This window comes from Mytilus edulis, chromosome 10 (assembly GCF_963676685.1).
Source record: "Mytilus edulis chromosome 10, xbMytEdul2.2, whole genome shotgun sequence".
NCBI classification, from domain to species: Eukaryota; Metazoa; Mollusca; class Bivalvia; order Mytilida; family Mytilidae; genus Mytilus; species Mytilus edulis.
The window spans coordinates 62,477,090-62,498,029 of record NC_092353.1 but is presented as its reverse complement, the minus strand read 5'-3'; the positions used below and the strand labels follow the sequence as shown (position 1 = coordinate 62,498,029).

The 20,940-nt window shown below is 33.4% G+C and overlaps 2 protein-coding genes across 3 annotated transcripts; both read right to left on the bottom strand.

The window, feature by feature from the left end:
• Positions 1-1,794: 1,794 nt before the first annotated feature.
• Positions 1,795-20,925, bottom strand: LOC139491669 (zinc finger protein 345-like). 2 transcript variants are annotated; one of them, XM_071279468.1, is made up of 4 exons: positions 20,814-20,925; positions 8,097-8,368; positions 5,066-5,809; positions 1,795-4,031 (listed from the first exon to the last, which is right to left on the bottom strand). In XM_071279468.1, exons 2-4 carry the CDS (start codon positions 8,236-8,238, stop codon positions 2,617-2,619), a joined length of 2,301 nt encoding a protein of 766 aa, XP_071135569.1. In that variant the 5' UTR covers positions 8,239-8,368; positions 20,814-20,925; the 3' UTR covers positions 1,795-2,616. The 2 variants fall into 2 exon arrangements, with proteins under 2 accessions (XP_071135569.1, XP_071135570.1); XM_071279469.1 differs by having other exon boundaries at positions 20,748-20,900.
• LOC139492897 (zinc finger CCHC domain-containing protein 12-like) lies at positions 14,261-15,373 on the bottom strand. The gene has a single exon (XM_071281047.1). It carries the CDS (start codon positions 15,371-15,373, stop codon positions 14,261-14,263), a length of 1,113 nt encoding a protein of 370 aa, XP_071137148.1.
• Positions 20,926-20,940: the final 15 nt, after the last annotated feature.

Below are 20,940 nucleotides of genomic sequence, written 5' to 3'. Positions count from 1 at the left end.
GCAAATTTCCAACATATATTATCTAAAAATATTTTAGATAAGATAAGGAAAAAAAAACTTCATCAGCAACATTTTATATTGGCAAATTTCCAATGAAGTTATTTACATAAAGTTATTGGCAAATAAAAATAGAAAATGACATCATAGTCATGTCTGGCAAATGTCCAACATACATTATCTAAAAATATTTTAGATAAGATAAGGAAAAAAAGCTTCATCAGCAACATTTTATATTGTCAAATTTCCAATGAAGTTATTTACATAAAGTTATTGGCAAATAAAAATAGAAAATGACATCATAGTCATGTCTGGCAAATTTCCAACATATATTATCAACTACTATTCTATACAAAGAAAGATAACTCGAATTGATAATTAATTGCTATTGCACAATATTGTGCAATTAGATATTTCTTGCTATTGTGCAATACTGTGCAATTGAAAATTTATTGCTATTGCACAATACTTGATATGGAATCCTGATTTGGACCAACTTGAAAACTGGACCCATAATCAAAAATCAAAGTACAGGTTTAGATAAAGCATATCAAATAATCTCAAGAATTTAATTTTTGTTAAAATCAAACTTAGTTTCATTTTGGACCCTTTGGACCTTAATGTAGACCAATTTGAAAACTTGACCAAAAATTTAAGAATCTACATACACAGTTAGATTTGGCATATCAAAGAACCCATTTATTCAATTTTTGATGAAATCAAACAAAGTTTAATTTTGGACCCCCATTTGGACCAACTTGAAAACTAGGCCAATAATTAAAAATCTAAGTAAATTTTTTAATTCAGCATATCAAAGAACCCCAAGGATTCAATTTTTGTTAAAATCAAACTAAGTTTAATTTTGGACCCTTTGGACCTTAATGTAGACCAATTTGAAAACGGGACCAAAAATTAAGAATCTACATACATAGTTAGATTCTGCATATCAAAGAACCACAATTATTCAATTTTTGATGAAATCACACACAGTTCAATTTTGGACCCTTTGGGCCCCTTATTCCTAAACTGTTGGGACAAAACTCCTAAAATCAAACCCAACCTTCCTTTTATGGTCATAAACCTTGTGTTTAAATTTCATAGATTTCTATTTACTTATACTAAAGTTATGGTGCGAAAACCAAAAATACTGCTTATTTGGGCCCCTTTTTGGCCCCTAATTCATAAACTGTTGTGACCTCAACTCCAAAAATCTATCACAACCTTCCTTTTCTGGTCATAAACCTTGTGTTTAAATCTCATAGATTTCTATTTACTTGTACTAAAGTTATTGTGCGAAAACCAAGAATAATGCTTATTTGGGCCCTTTTTTGGCCCTTAATTCCTAAACTGTTGGAACCAAAACTCCCAAAGACAATCCCAACCGTCCTTTTGTGGTCATAAACCTTGTGTCAAATTTTCATAAATTTCTATTCACTTAAACTAAAGTTATAGTTCGAAAACCAAGAAAATGCTTATTTGGGCCCTTTTTGGCCCCTAATTCCTAAAATGTTGGGACCAAAACTCCCAAAATCAATCCCAACCTTCCTTTTGTGGTCATAAACCTTGTGTTAAAATTTCATTGATTTCTATTCACTTTTACTAAAGTTAGAGTGCGAAAACTAAAAGTATTCGGACGACAACGACGACGCAAGACGACGCCAACGTGATAGCAATATACGACCAAAAAATTAAAATTTTTGCGGTCGTATAATAATGTTCGAGTTTGATTTGGTGTTTCATTAAAGTCATGTTGCATGGATGAAGCCATACACATAATACACAAGCCCTGAGACCAGATAAGTTTGAACAATTTTTTTATTTTCTCTAAATGTTAAACATTGGGTCAATATAAGAAATGTATACAAGTAATAAATAAAATAATTAACAAATTAACAAACAATGTTATTAAAAAATTGGAATAAAACAATAACAAAAATATGAAAAACAAAGTCAAATGTCTAATGTCTTTGGCTACATAATTATTTTAAAATTCCAAGCTGTTTGCCTTTATAGGAATGATATCTGAACAACTGAATATTATATTAATATCAATATATCATAAATATATATAGCTTATGCAAAGATAAAATATGTTACAACACATCAATAAATAAAGAAGTCTTCCTATTAGCATACACATATTAAAATACCAAATGTGAAAATGATGATTTTGACAGATAATTTAAAACACAGATACTATTTTTTCAATAACATCATATCTGATCACAATATATATGATATTTACATATCATTGCATGTATACAATTTTACTGCTCATCACAACATGCACAAAAAAATTTAGAACAGAAAACTGTCATTCTTAATTACTTCATCTTTATTTTCATCTGTTCTTATTTATCCTTTATGCTTAACATGCTTAACTTTAGTCAACTTTGTAAATAAATTTCTAATTAAATATATTTGAAATTTAAAATTTCTTAACCTTGGGTTTGCTGAACACATAATGACTGGTACCTATTGTGTGTAGGAAGATCAGTTTACAATTAATGTACTTCTTGAATGGACTTAAAGTCACCCAATTTTAAAGTCAGTATCATTGCCATGTGATTTTTCCTGGAAAGATTTTTTTTACGCTATTGGACTTTCTCCTCAGAAATTTTATTTACGTGTGGAGTTAAAATAATCTTTATTATGGGTGTGCATGTGACATTGTAAAGCTTGTTTATTTCTGAACATTATACCACACGTTTCACATTCTTCTCCAGGGTCTTTGACCCTTGTGTGGGTCAGGGAATGTTTTCTTAAACCATGTTTAGTCCTAAATAATTTATCACATATTTCACAAGAAAACTTTTTCTCTCCTGTGTGTATTTTCAAATGGAGGTTCAAGCTACTTGTCTGTGTGAAGTGCTTGTTGCATATTTCACATTTATAAGGCTTTATACCTAAATGGGATCTCATATGTTGTTCCAACTGTTTCTCTTGTCTATAAACTTCAAGGCATTGAGTACAGTCAAATTTATATTCATCTGCATGGTCTTTTCTAAAGTGGATTAGTTTGTCATCTTTAGTACTGAAAATACCTCCACAAATTGTACACTTGTATGCACTTGAAGTTAAATGTTTCATTTCATGAGAGTCTAACTTACTTTTTGACACAAATCCTTGATCACATTTACTACATCTATAAGGGTAATCATTGGTATGAGTTCGTTCATGTTCCGTCAAGTGACCTTTCTGACTGTACCTACCACCACAAATGTGACAAATGAATGGCTTTTGACCAGTATGTGTTAACATATGTCGTGTAACTTTTGACGAGGTGGAAAATGACTTGCCACATTCCTGGCACCTATGACGTTTTTCTTTGGTATGAACAGTAAGATGTTCATTAAGGTGGCAACTATTGGCAAATCTTTTAAAGCAGACGACACAACTGTAAGGTTTTTCGCCGCTATGAATTCTTTCATGTACTTTCAAATTAAAACTAGTTATGAAACCTTTTCCACATATTCTACACTTATATTGTCGATCATCATTGTGTATTCTGAGATGTTTTGTTAGTGTACTTTTAATCCCAAAACTTTTCCCGCAGAAGTTACAACAGAACTTTTTGACCCCAGTGTGTGTAATCATGTGCTCCGTCATGTGGTGTCGCTGTGTAAAACCCTGGTCACACACGCTACATTTAAATGGCTTCTCACCAGAATGTATTATTAGATGTCTTTTTAATCTACTTTTTAATGTGAAGCATTTCCCACACACATCACATTTATGTGGTGAGTAACCCGAATGTTGAATCATGTGTGTCTTGAGAAGGTCCGACCGTCTGTACGTTTTACCACATTGATCACATTTGTGAGGATTATCACCAGTGTGTATTTTTACATGACAGTTTAAACTGCCCTTTATCTTAAACCCCTTTCCGCAATAGGTACATATATACGTGTCATCTTTGTGTATTTTCCGATGAATGTAGATATATTTTGCACTGAATAATTTGTGGCAAACTCCACATTCCACGTTCTTCTTGCCATTTTTCTGTGAACATTTTTTCTTCAAGGGACTATTATCTGAAAAAAAAAGAGTACTGGTTAAACCTTTAAAATGTATACAACCTGAAAAGTCTATTCATTGAATTGATATTCATATGACCATGATGACAGAATAAAATAAAAGTGTTGATATCTATAGTCAAGCTAACTTAAACATTTTAAGTTGGTAAACAAAATAAGAAAATATTGTCCAGTACACTATGGTCATGAAAACCTTTAAAAACTATAGATCATACTAGACATGATAGATGGAAAAAACAAAGCACGATGAAAACATATTTTTAAACAGCAAATAATAAGCATTATTATATGATTGGTACTGATTTTTGTAAGTTTTGAATTTTTAAGTTTCTAGTTCCCCAGGTAACAGTCACAGGAAGACATGTCACCCTACCTAGCCACATTAAACTGACTCAGTTTTGCTCTTACTCCCAGATGACTCATCCATGTATGATGGGTAGTTTAGAAGTAGACATGGTAGAGGGGAAAATAGACAAGAACTTTACCCACTGGAGTTAAAAGAAAAGTTGAAATTAATAATTGACCAATTAAACACATCAACAGAAATATCTCTATTGAAAAAGTTATGAATATCACATTCATTATATGTTTATAAATCATGTAAATATCTAATAATTCACAATAAACACATGCATATCTAATGTGCTGAGAGTTGTACACCCTGACCATGTACATTAAAGAGCAAAGTAACATCAAAGCATCTACATTATCAAGGAAAGAAAACTTTAAAACAAAAACATGGAGACAGAAATGAGAAAACCGTGAAATGCATGAAGGCTCCTAGTATGCAGTATGGCTTTTGCTCATTGTTTAAGGCTGTACAGTGACCTATAGGTATTAACTTCTATATCATTTGGTCTCTGGTGGAGAGTTGTCTCATTCCCTACCACATCTTCTAACTTTTATAGACATGGTGAAATGCAACTAAAAAGAAGGTGAAAATATGTTTGTTTAAATTATAGTTATTTGCATCCCAATATCCCTACAAAAGCATGAATATTTTTAAACATGATAATTTATCATGTTTATACCTTGAATGTACATATGGATTTGTCCTTCATCCCCATCATCAGCTACAGCATCATCTCCTGTCTGCCCATCCTTAAAGAAGGGTGTCTGCTCATTAAAACTCCTTATCACATCATGAACCTCCTGCTTGATTTCATGTATACTTATTGTCTTTTCTACTGTATACCTGTCTACTTGTTCCCCTTCTGAAGTTGTTCCATCATCACTGACTTCCTGTTTAACTTTGTTTAAGTTGATGGCAATGGCCTTTTCAAATGGATTTTGTAGGATATCATTATTTGTGATGTTCTCTACACTGTCTGTTTTATTATTGCTATCATCATGGGCATTTATGGTCCAATCATTACACTCTATTTTTATCGCGAGTTCAGCTCTTGCACTGCAATTGTCAGAGTTGTTTTCAGAACTGCAATCAGATAAGTTAGATTGATGTTCTTCATCTTTCTCAACTTTCACTTTTATGTCATATAGATGATCTAATTTACTTCCTGTTTCCATTGAGTTCCTTATTTTAACATTGTCTTTAGTGTTTTTGAATTTATCATTTAAATTGTTTTGATGAAAGGTAACCATGGTAACATTTGTTTCAATATTTGTGTCACAAAATTGTCTTTCATTTATCTTTGCAATCAGATTTTCAGCAACAGAACTACAGTCTGATGTCTGTTTTTCATTACTAGTGTCATTGGCTGAAAGTTTATTTAATCCATTTTTCTTCTCGCAAGTTAAAATCGGAATCAATTTGCCTGCAAAAAGATAACTCATCAAAAATGACAATGTTAAACAACATCAGAATGTAAAAATATTTTATCAAAACAAAATGGTTTGACAAAATTAAAAAACATGTGTGTTTAGGTGTGAATAAACATGCTAAATCATAAATGTGCTTTTTTCGTATATGTGTGAAAAAAAAACTGTTCATCATAGGATTTATCAATTAAATTGTATAGAAAGACATTTTTAAGAACTGCAATAAAATATATTCCTGTTCTAGGTATTTCCATCACTAGTTGCCATGATTACATTTGTACTTTGAGAATCTGGGGTTAATAGCAAACCTTTTAATTATTTCTATTAAGGCCACACCAATTTGATTCCTTGTTCGACGGACCCGCCCGCACTTATTTTTTTCAAAACAGAATTTTTTTAATTTTTTTATATTCCCGCTTCCCGCATCCGGAAATGTAATCATGTCCATTTCCCGCACCGTTTTTTTTGTAAATATTATAAAAAGATATCAACATTTGTTTTTAAAATCACTGTCTAACCTGTATATTACGATTTTAAACACAAAAGCACCCCACCACACTTTGTAAATATCTGTGAGAATATTTGTTTCAGCATGAAACCTATTTTTCCAAAGCGGGAGTGCTCCGATATAAATTTATTACAGCGGAAATACCTGTAAAGAACAAAAAATTGGTTACTTCCCCCCTTACTTATATTCCCTATAAAAAAATGTTCGTTGTTAGAATAAAGTACATAGAACTTCTGAAGGATTTGCATTCAACTGCAATTTTATTGTATGCTTGCGAAACAAAACTTTCCATAGCCGCTGCATGTTTATGCACCTGTCCTAATTGATTTAGGGCCTGTCGTTCATCAGTTATCGTTTGTTGATGTTGTTCATTGGTATTTTCCCGTTTGGATATACATGATATATAAATTAGATCGTTGGTTTTCCTGTTCGAATTGTGTACGCTAATAATTTTTGGGTTCTTTACATCCTGCTGTTTGGTCTGTATCAAAGCCCTGTGTAAAAGGCCGTAATTTGACCTGTGTTTGTTATTATCAGGTTGAGAACAACCCTCCCTCAGACAAGGGGTCATTTTACTGATGTAGAAAAGAAAATAGAAATACCAAGGATTTGTATAGTTCTTCTATACAAAACCTTTGAAAACTTAGAATTTTGTACTAAAAAAGAGGAGAGTTACATCATATTTTAAACAACTTTTTCTAAAAGAGGGGTCCACTAATTTTGAATAATATTAAACTGTTACATGTGTTAAAGTAAATGTGTTAACAGGGTTAAAGTCCAGAAATATTACAAAATTCTTGGACCTGTTTTGACCATTTTATACCAGATAGATATATAGTTCTTTGAGAAAATATGAGCCCTTTTGTACAAAACTTATATTGTTCCCTCATAAAACATGTAAAAGGGATATTTATAACATTAAGGGGTTGTCCCCAAATTATGACTTGGATGGAGAATATTGTCTCATTGTCAGTCACACATACATAGACCAGATTTAATTATTTCTTGGTGAACAGGGAAAAAATACTTCAGAAATTAAAGAAATGTCAAAGTACAAGTGATAAATCAAGCTTTAATATTGTCAAAACCTACTATTTTATGTTTACACAAAAAAAATATAATCGCTCGCCTTTACTTTTCAAGCTTCGCCTCAAAAATTTGCAAATTAAATATTTATTTATTAAAATTTTCAAATCGCTCCCTCGCCCCAAATTTTGGAGTCCAAAAATCCGTAGAACAAGAAATTAAATTAGTGTGGCCTAATAAACATAATAAAGTGGAAAAACTGCAAAAAGAAAAATAGAGATGTTCATGAATTAACCAGTTCTGTTCACCTTTATTATATTACACATATTTGGATGTTTCTTCATCTGATATATGAAAAAGAAGATGTGGTATGAGACAACTCTCCACAAAAGATCAAATGAAACAGAAATTAACAACTATAGGTCACTTTATGCTCTTCAACAATGAGCAAAGCCCATAACGCATAGTCAGCTATAGAAAGGTCCAAAAAAGACAAATGTAAAACTATTCAAATGAGAAAAACAACAGCCTAATTTACATGATTTATGTACAAAAAATGAACGAAAAACAAATATGTAACAAATCAATAAACGTCAACCACTAAATTAAAGGCTCCTGACTTGGGACAGGCACATGCATGTTCATGTATACAGAATGTGGCTGTCTGTAATACAATTTTTTCTTAAACATCAATAAACATCGTTAAATTCCTTTGACACACACATGCTTAACATTTGCTAAATTCTTACCTGGATTATCTTTATCACATGATGAATCCAGTTCATACTGGGTTGTTTTTGTGGGATTACTGCTATTCAAATCACAGCCTTCCTGGATACATAATGAATCAAGTTCATACTGGTCTGATAATGGAGTTCCCCTTCTGTCCATGTTACAGAATCTGGATGATGATTTTCAAACATACATGTAAGCTGATTTTCAAATATTTTCTCTGTTACAATGTTTATGTACCAGTATATAAAGAATTTCATCCATTCTATTTATGGTTGTTATAAATGATCTGAAAATACAAATACTTCATGTACTTTCATGACTTTATATACAATGTAATAATTAAATATAAATTAGAGTCATATGAAACAAGTGACTGGTGAAAAATAAATTTAATCCAATTCTTGAACCAATATAAAAATGAAGATGAGGTATGATTGCCAATGAGACAACTGTCCTCAAAAGACCAAAATGATGCATATATATACTATAAACTTATATAATTAGTCTTCTGTGCACATGGTGCATAATTGATTTCATCATTTTTTACTCATCCATATCCTATAATCGTCAAAAAAATATTTCACTCGCTCAGTGTTGATGTGATAATATGGCAGCTAATTAATGGTCGTGTTTTGAAGCCTGAGATTACTTTTATGAGAAAGGTCACGTTAAGATAATAAAATTAACAGTACCAATTTTCTTGCACCAGATGTGCATTTCGACAATACATGTCTCTTCAGTGATGCTCGTGGCCAAAATATTTGAAATCCAAAGCTTATATAAAAGATGAAGAGCTATAATCCAAAAGGTCCAAAAAGTATAGCCAAATCCGTGAAAGGAATCAGAGATACTGTATACAGAAAACATGTCGGCGAATTATTGTCTGGAAGCCAGCAATTAAAAACAAAATTCTTCTAAATCTCGACAAAGTAAACAGTCAGGGGACTTACTTAAACAAGTGATTTTCTAAATCACTGATTCAAGTGTAGTCTTGTTTCGTGGCAAATGATTACACCAAGACAATATAAAGTTATGGATTCTTTATTTCGTTATATATTGTAATCCAAAATAAATACCCTGTAATAACAATACATTATATTAATGGATGTAATATAATTAAGTAACTATATAAAAGGTTTAAAACATTATGTTAACAATTATGAACAAGGAAACTGTTTACTTTTCCAAGCATTTAAATAATAAAAGAATACTATATAATTTCATTAAGTCGGAAATAGTGATCTCCAATTCTATTGTCTCATGAATACATCTAAATACCAAATCTAATCATAATGCATATGTCGATGCATTAGTAATACATTATAACAGTAATGCAATGAACTGTTAAATACCAAATTTAAATAAGCATATTTAAAAATAACATATACATGCAAAGCAAGAACATACGTGCAAACAAAGCATAAAGCACTTTCTAAAGCAGACAATACAATAAGCAAAACGCACATAGATTCAACATAACAAAACCTACCTCACAGGTATTTGTGAAGGCTTGAATACAATTAAAGTATGATCACATCAGGTTGATGCCGACATGGTGGGTCATCAATATGGAATATACCTTATAAATAGGAAAACCAAACTCCAAATAGAATATAATATTACAATTTACTAGACAATGAAAATGGTGTCCATTACACAAAGTGACCATGTAGAAATGTAAAGTTCCCGCCAAAGAATTGACCACTAATCAATACCAATAAAACACAATTGAAACACCTGATAAAAGTCACACCTGAGCGAACCTAAAATATACACTCCGTATAGTTTAACCATGCACTAATATAATACTACAGTATTACTTATATATAAAATACATATATCCTAAAATAACACTTTACCATACACTCCCCCCAGCTGTAAAATGACGTCCCGTCATTTCCAACTAGTGGTGGTTGACAATGTCCAATATGGTCCTTGCTGCATCTCTCTCTAATCCAGTTGCTTTAAATAACGGCGTCTGGGCCAAAGACGAGATGTAATCAGCTTTCTGTCGCCACTCTGGAATACTAGTTCGTCCAGCAACAGCCATACTTGTCTCGAACTGTCCAGATCGAAACCAAGCAGGTGGTCTTCGTTCCCTTCCAGAACGTCTGCTTTCTACCGGTGGTAATTCGTCAGTATCCTGATGTACATCATCATCATCAATAGTAGTATCTTCTGATGAAATACTCTCAGCATCTTCGGAAGCGCTTCCAGTAGGTTCAGTCTCTTCAATCTGGGCGTCCCCAGAAAGACTTGTTACCTCATCACTAATATCTGCGTTAGCATCGGAGTCTTCAGCAAGAGATGATTCGCTGTCCGCTGTTAACACAAATCCAACCTCGGAGTCCTCTGAAATAGTTGATGCTGTGTCATCAGCTGAATCCTCCTTGGTTGCATGAACCACTGGTAGTTTCTGTTGCTTACTAGCACGTGGGCGTGGAGTTGGTCTCTGTTTAGTAGTCTGTAACTCTACTGGTTCCTGGTCTCTGATGTAGCCGACTGGAAGAAGTAGGTTTCTATGTAGTTTCTTTGTTTTCCCTTCTCCATCTTCCCGGATAACGGTAAATACAGGAATTTCTTGATTTGGTTGATCCAAAACAACATATGGTATATCTTCCCATTTATCAGCCAACTTGTGTCTGCCATCGAAGTATACAATCTTTACTAATACTCGATCTCCCTTCTGTATAGAAGCTCCTCTGACTCGAAGATCGTATGCTTCCTTCTGTGTTGCTTGAGCTTTCTTTGATGCTTCTGATGCCAGTTGATATGCGGAAGAAAGTCTATCACGAAGACCTTTGATGTATTTTGTAGCTGGCATCTTGGTGTCTTTGTGAAGTCCAAAAGCTAAGTCAATTGGCAAACGTGGCTGTCGTCCAAACATGAGGAAGTACGGTGCAACTCCTGTTGACTCGTGACGAGTGCAGTTATAGGCGTGAACCATGGGTGCAACGTAAGCTTTCCAATTAGTCTTCTGTTGTCGATCTAATGTACCAAGCATCCCCATCAAAGTACGATTAAACCTCTCTGGCATACCATTTCCCATGGGATGGTATGGTGTTGTTCTGGATTTCTTCATTCCAGTCAAAGTACACAACTCTTTGATCACTTTACTTTCAAAATTCGCTCCTCTGTCAGAGTGTATGCGTAGCGGAATTCCGTAGTGGACGATGTAATTATCAAAGAGTGCTTGGGCAGTAGTTCTAGCTGTTTGATTCCGTGTTGGTATAGCCTGGGCGTATCTGGTAAAGTGGTCCATGATGATAAGTACATCTTCATATCCTCCTTTAGAACGCTCAAGTTTCAGGAAATCAATGCAAACTAGCTCTAGTGGAAATCTGGTGGTAATGCTGACCAAGGGTGCAACTTGACTGTTAGCTGGTGTTTTCCTTTTCAAACATCTACTGCACTGTCCTATCCAATCATCAACTGCCTTGTCCATTCCTGGCCAGTAGAATCTGTCACGCAGCAGTGATAGTGTTCTATCCTTGCCTGGATGGCCCATATCATCATGCAGTGCCTCAAGGACGATCTTTATATGTGCAGATGGTAATACCAGCTGTGATTTCCTGTCATCACTAATCATCACGTCTCTGTATAGTACGCCATCTTTGAGAATAAGGTGTTGAAACTGTCGCAAGAGTAATGATGATCCAACCTCTGCTGTTGTAGGTTTCTTTCCTTCTTTAACATATCTCACAAACGGCGCTATCTGTGAGTCCATGGCTTGTGCTTGTTTCCAATTGATGATATCTTCATCTTTGTATTCATCTTCATCATCATCAGATTGCACTACATCTGGGTTAACAGCTAAACTCTCGATGAATGTGTTCGGAAGCTGTGAATTACAGATAGCCTGTACGGATTCTATCGATATGACTTCTCCACTATCTATACTTTGTGCATCTGGAATTCGGCTGAGTCCATCTGCGTCTCCATTTTTCTTTCCAGGTCGATACAAGATGTTGAAGTTGAAGTCTGCAAGGCTGCTCAACCATCTGTGACCGGTTGCATCGAGTTTAGCCGTGGTCAACACATATGTCATGGGGTTGTTGTCTGTCATGACTGTAAAGTTGCTGCCTAAGAGGTAATCCCTGAACTTCTCACAAACAGCCCACTTCAAAGCGAGGAATTCCAACTTGTGTGGTGGATATCTCTTCTCTGACTTTGATAAACTTCTGCTGGCATAGCTGACAACCCTCAAATGTTCTCCCTGCTTCTGGTACAATACAGCTCCAAGTGCAAATCCTGATGCATCTGTATGTAGTTCGTATGGAAGATTGCTAATGGCATATCCAAGTATAGGTGCTGACACAAGTCGTTCCTTTAGTGTTTCAAACGCTTTGTCTTGTTCGGGACCCCAGTGCCATGGTTTCTGCTCATGTTTCTTTACTTTCTTTTTCATCGGATTCGGCATCAATTCTGTGAGTGGTTTACTGATGTTGCTGAAATGTCGAATGAAGCGACGATAATATCCGACGAATCCGAGAAATCGTCTAACATCTTCAGGACTGGTGGGCTTTGGCCAATTCACTACTTTATCTGTTTTGGCTGGGTCAACCTCCACACCTTCCGCTGAAACAACATGGCCGACGTACTTCACCTTGGTCTTGAAAAATGAGCACTTGTCTGGTGCAAGCTTCATGTTGTGTTTCCGGATCCTGTCAAATACAAGGCGGAGATTGTCCAGATGCTCTTCATAGGTTCTGCCAAAGATAATCACGTCGTCTATGAAAATGCAACAAATCTTGAGGTGTAAATCTGACAAACATTCCTCCATCATTCTTTGGTAGGTTGCTGGTGAATTGGTCAAACCAAACGGCATTCTGTTGTATTCGTAGAACCCGAGTGGACCCACTGTGAAGGCGGTTCTTTCCTTATGCTGTTCTAGAATCTCCACTTGGTGATACCCGCTCTTCATATCAACACATGTGAAGTATGAGCTGCCTGCAAGAGCATCGAAAAGGTCTTCAATCCTAGGCAACGCATAACTGTCTTTTTTCGTAATTCTGTTCAGCTGTCTATAATCCGTACATAGGCGTAGCTTTCCATTCTTCTTTCTTACCAGAACTACGTTTGAAGCATAAGGACTATGTGATGGTCTAATAGTTCCATTTCCTAACAACTGTTTGAGATGTGCCTTCACTTCATCATACATGGCTGGTGGTATACGCCTGTATCGTTGTTTAAACGGGTGTTCCTCTAACAAATCTATTCGATGTTTCACTGTAGTGTTGCCAATATCCTGATCATTCTTAGCAAAGATGTCTTCGTATGACTTAATAAAATCTTTCCCTATCTTCAACTGCTCTTCTGTTAAGTCAATGGTGTTGATTTCCACTTGATCAATAATGGGTATCTTTGCTTCAATATCTTCTGTTTGATGTTCAATACAGACTGGTTGTATTTCGCATAATACTGCTCTTGGTTGAATGGTAATGGTGCGTGATGTTACATTGGCAAGTTGTACGTCTATCTTTCCGTTACTTCTGTACTTGAATTCTATAAGTGATGGTTCTACTTCAAGATCATTGCAGTTGGGTTGTAAAGTTGATGGAAGAAGCATAGCTGGTGTTGTACTATATGGTAGTTCTTTGTCGATATAACCTGGTATCTGAACCGTTGAATTTGGCTTGATGGTAACTGGCTTGCCAATAGCATTCTTGATAACAGCCAATGTATTGTTGTGACGTTGAAGTTCCTTTTCTCTGAGTGTGATAGTTCTAAAGGTAAGGTACCATGAAGTGCTGAGTTTTGATGTTTGTAAATACCTGTTGCCATGTTGCAGTTGCAATAACTTCATGATGTGTTGTAGGATATTGGTTCCAATGAGTAGTGGTACTTGGGTGTTGTATGTACTGTCTGGAATCACCAATATAATGCATGGGTATCTTTCAGTCTGGAGTGGTATCTGAAGTTCTGTTTCTATGTATCCTTCATATGGCAGTTGCTGTCCATCTGCACACTCTATATCTAATAAGGTGTTAAGTTGTTGAAGTGGCAAATCAATTAAGTTGTTGTTGTAATGTGTGGCTGACTGTTGAAACTGTTGATCCAGTGTCAAGAAGACTCTTAACTGTTCTACCATGTAGTATTACCTCAGTTTCTGTTGGGCTTCCAAATAATCCTGGTGGTACTTGTGTAGAAGGACCTGTCGTAGTTGACTCGCATAAGCCTAAGGGTGGTCCTGACCCATAGACTTCTTGTAGTTTAAATTCTTCTTTCCATCTAATATTGCTGTACAACCAATCTTATAGTGTCCTGGTAATCCACATCGAAAGCATTTCTTTTCTTCCTGGTGTTGGTAATTTGAAGTTAAAGTAGCTTGTGGTGTAGATGACTCATGATATCCTTGCTGTTGTACATGTCCTCCTCCTCTGTTGTACTGTCCTTGATTTCTGTTGAAATATCCTCTATTGTTCCTATAACCTCGACCTCTAATTGATCCTCTTCCTCTAAAATCAGTTTCCCATCTATCCATCCTGGTAGTAAGTTGATTAATCAATCCTTCAAATTTATTCATCTGTGATTCCTGTATTGAAGTATCAGAAATTGCAGTTGCTTTGGCTGGTTGTGGCTTATGAGATGATAACTTCCTCTCCTCATGATCTGTTTCTATCTGTCTAAGTACAACTCTGAGCTCATCAAAATCCTTTATGGTGTCAAACTTATGGCCTGATATATCCTTTAATTCTGTCTTCAAACCAGTCCATAGCATAGAATGTAGCATGCCATTTCTTTCTTTTTGTTGTACTAATCCTCTATCTACTGCTCGACCAATGATGTTTTCCAATCTACAACTCCATTTAGTAACTGTCTCAGTATCATCTTGTCTGGCTCGGTAGAACTGAGCAAGTAAATCCTCCTTTTTCTCCACAGCTCCATATATACTGTCAAGCTTGTGCAAGATATCTGGTATACTGGCTTTTGCTCCAAGGTGCATGGCAACCATTCCTGCATCTCCTTTCAGTGATCGTCTAACAGCATAATTGATGTTCTCTTGGTCGTACAATTTATCAGCCATCAATCCAGTTACTTCATACCTCCAAAGTTCGTAGCTGGTTTCCCCTTTGGTGTTGTTTCCAGAAAAGTTTGATATCCTGGGTGGATCTCTGTACTTGGTATGTTTGGATGGTTCATCTTTCACTTTCGGTTTAGACTCCTCTCCTTTATAAGCCAAACATTTCTTCATGAATTCTGCAATATCTACTGGGTGTTCTCCCACCTCTTTCTTCAATAATTTCAACAGAGCGATATCTTCAGGTGTAATTTCTTCTGGATTCGCCATATTGATATATATTTGTTTCACTTATAAGTGATTTGTAAATAAAGATTCACAAAAAAGTGAATAAAGAAAACAAAATTCAACTCAATATGAATAATGAGAAAAAAATGAAATAAAGTTTTCACTCAAGTTGATAATAATAAACTAAATATTCTGAAAAAAAAATGATAAGTAAATAATGAAAAATAAACTAAAATAATTTTCACTAAGAAGTGACTAAATAAGTTTCACTAAGAAGTGACTAAATAAGTTTCACTGATAAGTGCTTAAGTAAATACACTAATAAGTACTTTAAAAGTAAAGAATGTAAAAAAAAAATCAAATTCAAATTGTCTGAAAAGAAAATGTATAAATTAATCCAAAGTCAAATGTAAATAGCAATAGACAATAAATACAAGTAAATAAATATATGTGTCTGAAACTAAATAAAGTATAAGTTAATCAAAATCACACAGTATAGACTCTAAACCAAAATAGTATATCTGAAAATCAAAAAGAAAATAAAGATATTAATAACTACAAAGAAAATCAATGTATTAATAAATGAAAAGCAATTCAAGATACTCACTATATATAAACAATACTAAAGAGAATAACACAAATCAGTATAAGAAATATATATATAACCACAATGACTTACCAACTATATGCAAAACCTGAACTTGTATATGAGTTGTAAAGCTTGTACGTCTACAAACCCATGTCAAACAAGTATGATATCAAATCAAAGAATAAAAAAAATATGTAAATAAATATGCAAGTTAAATATATACAAATGAATATACAGACAACTATATATACAACTAGGACAATATAATCACAAGATAACTATACTGTATCACTGTTCCAATCTACTCAAGTCAAAGTACAACTAAACTAACAACAAACTATACCAAGCTAACCTAAACCAACCTAAATAACTCTCTCCACTAAAGACTAAGTCCAAGAAATAGTAATAGAAAGTTAAATATAGTATAAGTGCCTTTCCTAGGTATGGTGTAATATGGTGGATAAGTAAGGATGGTAAGTATGATGGTTAAATAATCAAGTGTTAATTGTACTACACAAGCTCACTGATCTCAATTAAACTTTTAAAGTTTAAACTTTTAATTCAAAATTTAGTTTCTAGAAAAGTTTAACTATTTCATCAAATGTTAAATGTAACAAATATCAATGACAATTGTACACAAACAAATCAATTTCACAATACACATGTACACAATACACATACATATATGACAATGTAAACAACAATGAACAATGTCAAATGCAATACACATAAACAATAAACATGACAATGTACAAATATAAACAATGTAAAGTACAATGTGAAATGCTAAGTCAAGGTGGAATGGACTGTGTGTTTATGTGTAACTATCAATCAATCAGTGTATGTTGATATCTCACTGGTAAATTTACTAAGTCCAAATAAAACAAATAAATTTGTAAAATATTTTCAATGTACAACTAAGTGTATGTGTGTATGCACAAAAATCAAAAGTAAATTTTAAATCAGTGTATCTAACTGCTAACTACTGATATGTAGTTGCTAATGTAAACAAAAATGTCAATATCTAGTACTTCCGGTTGACCTCTATGACCTTTCCCGGGGGTAGGGATACAAGTGTATGGGGTCTCAACAAACACAAAATGTTCAAGTCTAATTACAAAACTATGTATGAATAATGTCTATATCACACTTAATTTACATGTAAACTGTATGCTCAATACCAAATAACGATTGTCTATCTATTCAATATAAAATATCAAGTGTTTTTTTTTTTCAATGTAAACTAAAACATGAATGAAAATTTTGACAAAGTTTTTTTTCAAACTCAATTAAAGTTTCTAATGGCAATTTCCAAATGAACAAATAATTATGATCGGTTTATACAATACATATGACAAACAATACAACATATATAAACATACAATGCACAGTACTGACCCATTAATGAATTCACAATCCAAGTTGATATCCACATGAATCCAATTTCTGAACGTGCTGAATGTTGACACCGGAAGCTAAATAAATGTTACTGGTCAGTCAATATACGTAGGTAGATCTGTGACGTAGAATTATCGATGACGCGCACACAGGTAGAACACAGGTGACATCAACTGATTTGATCTGTGACGAAATATTACGTTGGGCGCCAAACATGTAGTCTTGTTTCGTGGCAAATGATTACACCAAGACAATATAAAGTTATGGATTCTTTATTTCGTTATATATTGTAATCCAAAATAAATACCCTGTAATAACAATACATTATATTAATGGATGTAATATAATTAAGTAACTATATAAAAGGTTTAAAACATTATGTTAACAATTATGAACAAGGAAACTGTTTACTTTTCCAAGCATTTAAATAATAAAAGAATACTATATAATTTCATTAAGTCGGAAATAGTGATCTCCAATTCTATTGTCTCATGAATACATCTAAATACCAAATCTAATCATAATGCATATGTCGATGCATTAGTAATACATTATAACAGTAATGCAATGAACTGTTAAATACCAAATTTAAATAAGCATATTTAAAAATAACATATACATGCAAAGCAAGAACATACGTGCAAACAAAGCATAAAGCACTTTCTAAAGCAGACAATACAATAAGCAAAACGCACATAGATTCAACATAACAAAACCTACCTCACAGGTATTTGTGAAGGCTTGAATACAATTAAAGTATGATCACATCAGGTTGATGCCGACATGGTGGGTCATCAATATGGAATATACCTTATAAATAGGAAAACCAAACTCCAAATAGAATATAATATTACAATTTACTAGACAATGAAAATGGTGTCCATTACACAAAGTGACCATGTAGAAATGTAAAGTTCCCGCCAAAGAATTGACCACTAATCAATACCAATAAAACACAATTGAAACACCTGATAAAAGTCACACCTGAGCGAACCTAAAATATACACTCCGTATAGTTTAACCATGCACTAATATAATACTACAGTATTACTTATATATAAAATACATATATCCTAAAATAACACTTTACCACACAAGTAACATTATTTCCATAAAGGTTGGAAGTTAGAGTTGTCTTTCTTTAATAATCACCTATTTAAGTAGTACAAACTAATCACTAGAAGAAGTGATTTAATATTAGTGTACATTGTAGCTTTAAATATAGAATACTAATGATCCAGGGACTAATTATGTTTCTAAACTTAGAACCAACATCTGTGTTGTCTAGGATGACCAGGTAATTTCAGGTGATGACCTTGTACTGAATCTAGGATAATGACATAAAAATCACTTGTTCAAGTATCAGACCTCAATTTCCTTCCCAAAAATCACTTCTTTAAGTATCATTCTTTTAATAACCTCCACTAATTTCAACACCCCCGAACAGTGAAATTTTTATCGCGAACAGTAGAATTTTATTACATAATCTGAAAGATGAAACCTTGAACTTCACAGGAAAAATACTCCCACTGCTGTGAAAAATCTTTTAAGAAAGTATCAGTTCATTATGTAAAGCCATTATTATAGCATTTTTTCAACTAAAATAGAATTTTCAGGTAAATGATAGCATCAAATGCATAAACCTTGCTACTTAAAAGAAGCAAAAAGTTCATATTTTTTAATTTTACTAATTAAAAGATGTTATTTAAAACTATGTGTTTAAAATTTTGAAAAAACTACAAAATCCCAATTTGTGACAAAACCTTGAATTTGCTACTCAAATAAGTGATTTAAAAATCACTTATTTCAGTAAGTCCCCTGACTGGTAAAGAATTTTCTGCAGAAAATCATGAAAATAGTATATATGTACATAAGTTTTATAATAAATCCATATTAAAAGCCATTCAATTAATAATATTTAATGGTCTTTTAAAAAGTTTATAACTTTGAAAGAGAGGAGTATACCCTTAATTTGTTGTTTGTCTACAACATGTATAATGAATAAACAACCAGAGTTCATGTGCGTTTGTAGCTCATAAAGCAATTGAGCTGTGCAAACTACCACCCTTTCATACATTTTTAAATGAAATTTCAATTTCTGATTACCAACTTGTAACATTGTATAAGGACAATATCGAATAAACCTTCATAATTCTGAGGTATGACCATGATGACCCTGGTTAAGTTGACACATTTGTTTATTCACCATGTTCATGATGTTCAAATGTATCACATGTATTAAATTTACATGTACAAATATGACAAATGTAGGTTTTGTCACAAGTTCTTTTGTTGAGCTTTTTTTAATACATTGTATAATTTTAAAGTAGTTATATAAATTTAACTTATTCTATTTGGCAAAAGACAGCATGGACAGATACAGAAATTAATGTGCTTGACATAAATAAATATGTAGTACATGTAGGTTATAAATGTAAAACATTAGTCTTAAACATGTTAAAAGAATTCTATTAAATGGGTAACTAAACAAAAAAAATCAAATCAAATATTTCATCGATAGATAACATACATGTACACGACATATATACATGCATATGATATACATCACAGTCGCCTGAAGATTTCATATAGCGAAAAAATGGGGGAAATAAAATATTTTTAGTAGTATTATATAGAATAAAAGAGCAACTGTGTATACATGTACCTACATGTAACAAATCATTGACATGAGTCCTTAATGCGAAAGTGCAAGAGCATGAAGACTCAGGAGACCAAACATTACCAAAGGCAAAGGAACATTCAAACTCATAAGTGGAGAATAAACTGACAATGCCATGGCTAAAATAGAAACAAACACAACAGCATAGAAGTATAACATAGAAAACTAGAGACTGAGCATCACAAAGTGAAACCCCACACAAATCACGTGATTTTAGTCCAAATAATTATAAAATGAATTATGACGTCTTGATAAACTATTCAAATTTTATTCTGTAGTTTTATGCAGAACTTCAAATCTTTGAGACCCAATTTTAGAATGAAATCTTTATTGACAGTGTTTTTTATTTGACGCCACCGTCCCTTTACTCCATAAATTATGACGCCTTTTGACGCCTGTGTAGTACCTCAGTTGAAATGCTTCGCCTACAAAGTGTCTGCAGTAGACTTAATAAAATTTGTATCCAATGTGAAAAGGAATATCATAGGATATCCGACTTAAATTTATTTTTGTTTTTTGCAATGCATTAATACTTGAAACTGAAAGCATATTTTCAGAATATTTTTCCTATGTGAATCAAGTATCATGCAGAAAAAAAACAATGGAGGAAAGGGTTAAGTGAGCTTAATACTGCAAAATATATCCAAAAGAAATGATTCCAGGACCCATTTCTCTTGGTGTTTTTTAAATTGGGTAGTTTTCAGGCTCAAAGACAACATTTTCTAAAAAAAGATTAAAAAAAACCCCACTTATAATCAAGAGAGATCAGGGAAATGCCAAGGTTTTATTTCAGGTGGGCAGGGCCAATACTTCACTATTAAAGGTTTTGTAAACATCGGACTGTTTGAGCTTTCTCCAAGGTACAAAGGTAGTAGTCGCATCAAAGGTCTTTGGATAGACCGGAACTGTGGATTCGAGACAGAGGACAGCAGCATACAAGTT

Coding starts and splice junctions, on each gene's coding strand:
- LOC139491669 (XM_071279468.1), bottom strand. CDS start 8,238: ATGGACAGAAGGGGAACTCCATTATCAGACCAGTATGAACTTGATTCA. Junction 5,810..8,096: donor ATGTGATAAAGATAATCCAG/GTAAGAATTTAG, acceptor ATCTTTTTGCAG/GCAAATTGATTCCGATTTTA. Junction 4,032..5,065: donor AATCCATATGTACATTCAAG/GTATAAACATGA, acceptor TTTTTTTTTCAG/ATAATAGTCCCTTGAAGAAA.
- LOC139492897 (XM_071281047.1), bottom strand. CDS start 15,373: ATGGCGAATCCAGAAGAAATTACACCTGAAGATATCGCTCTGTTGAAA.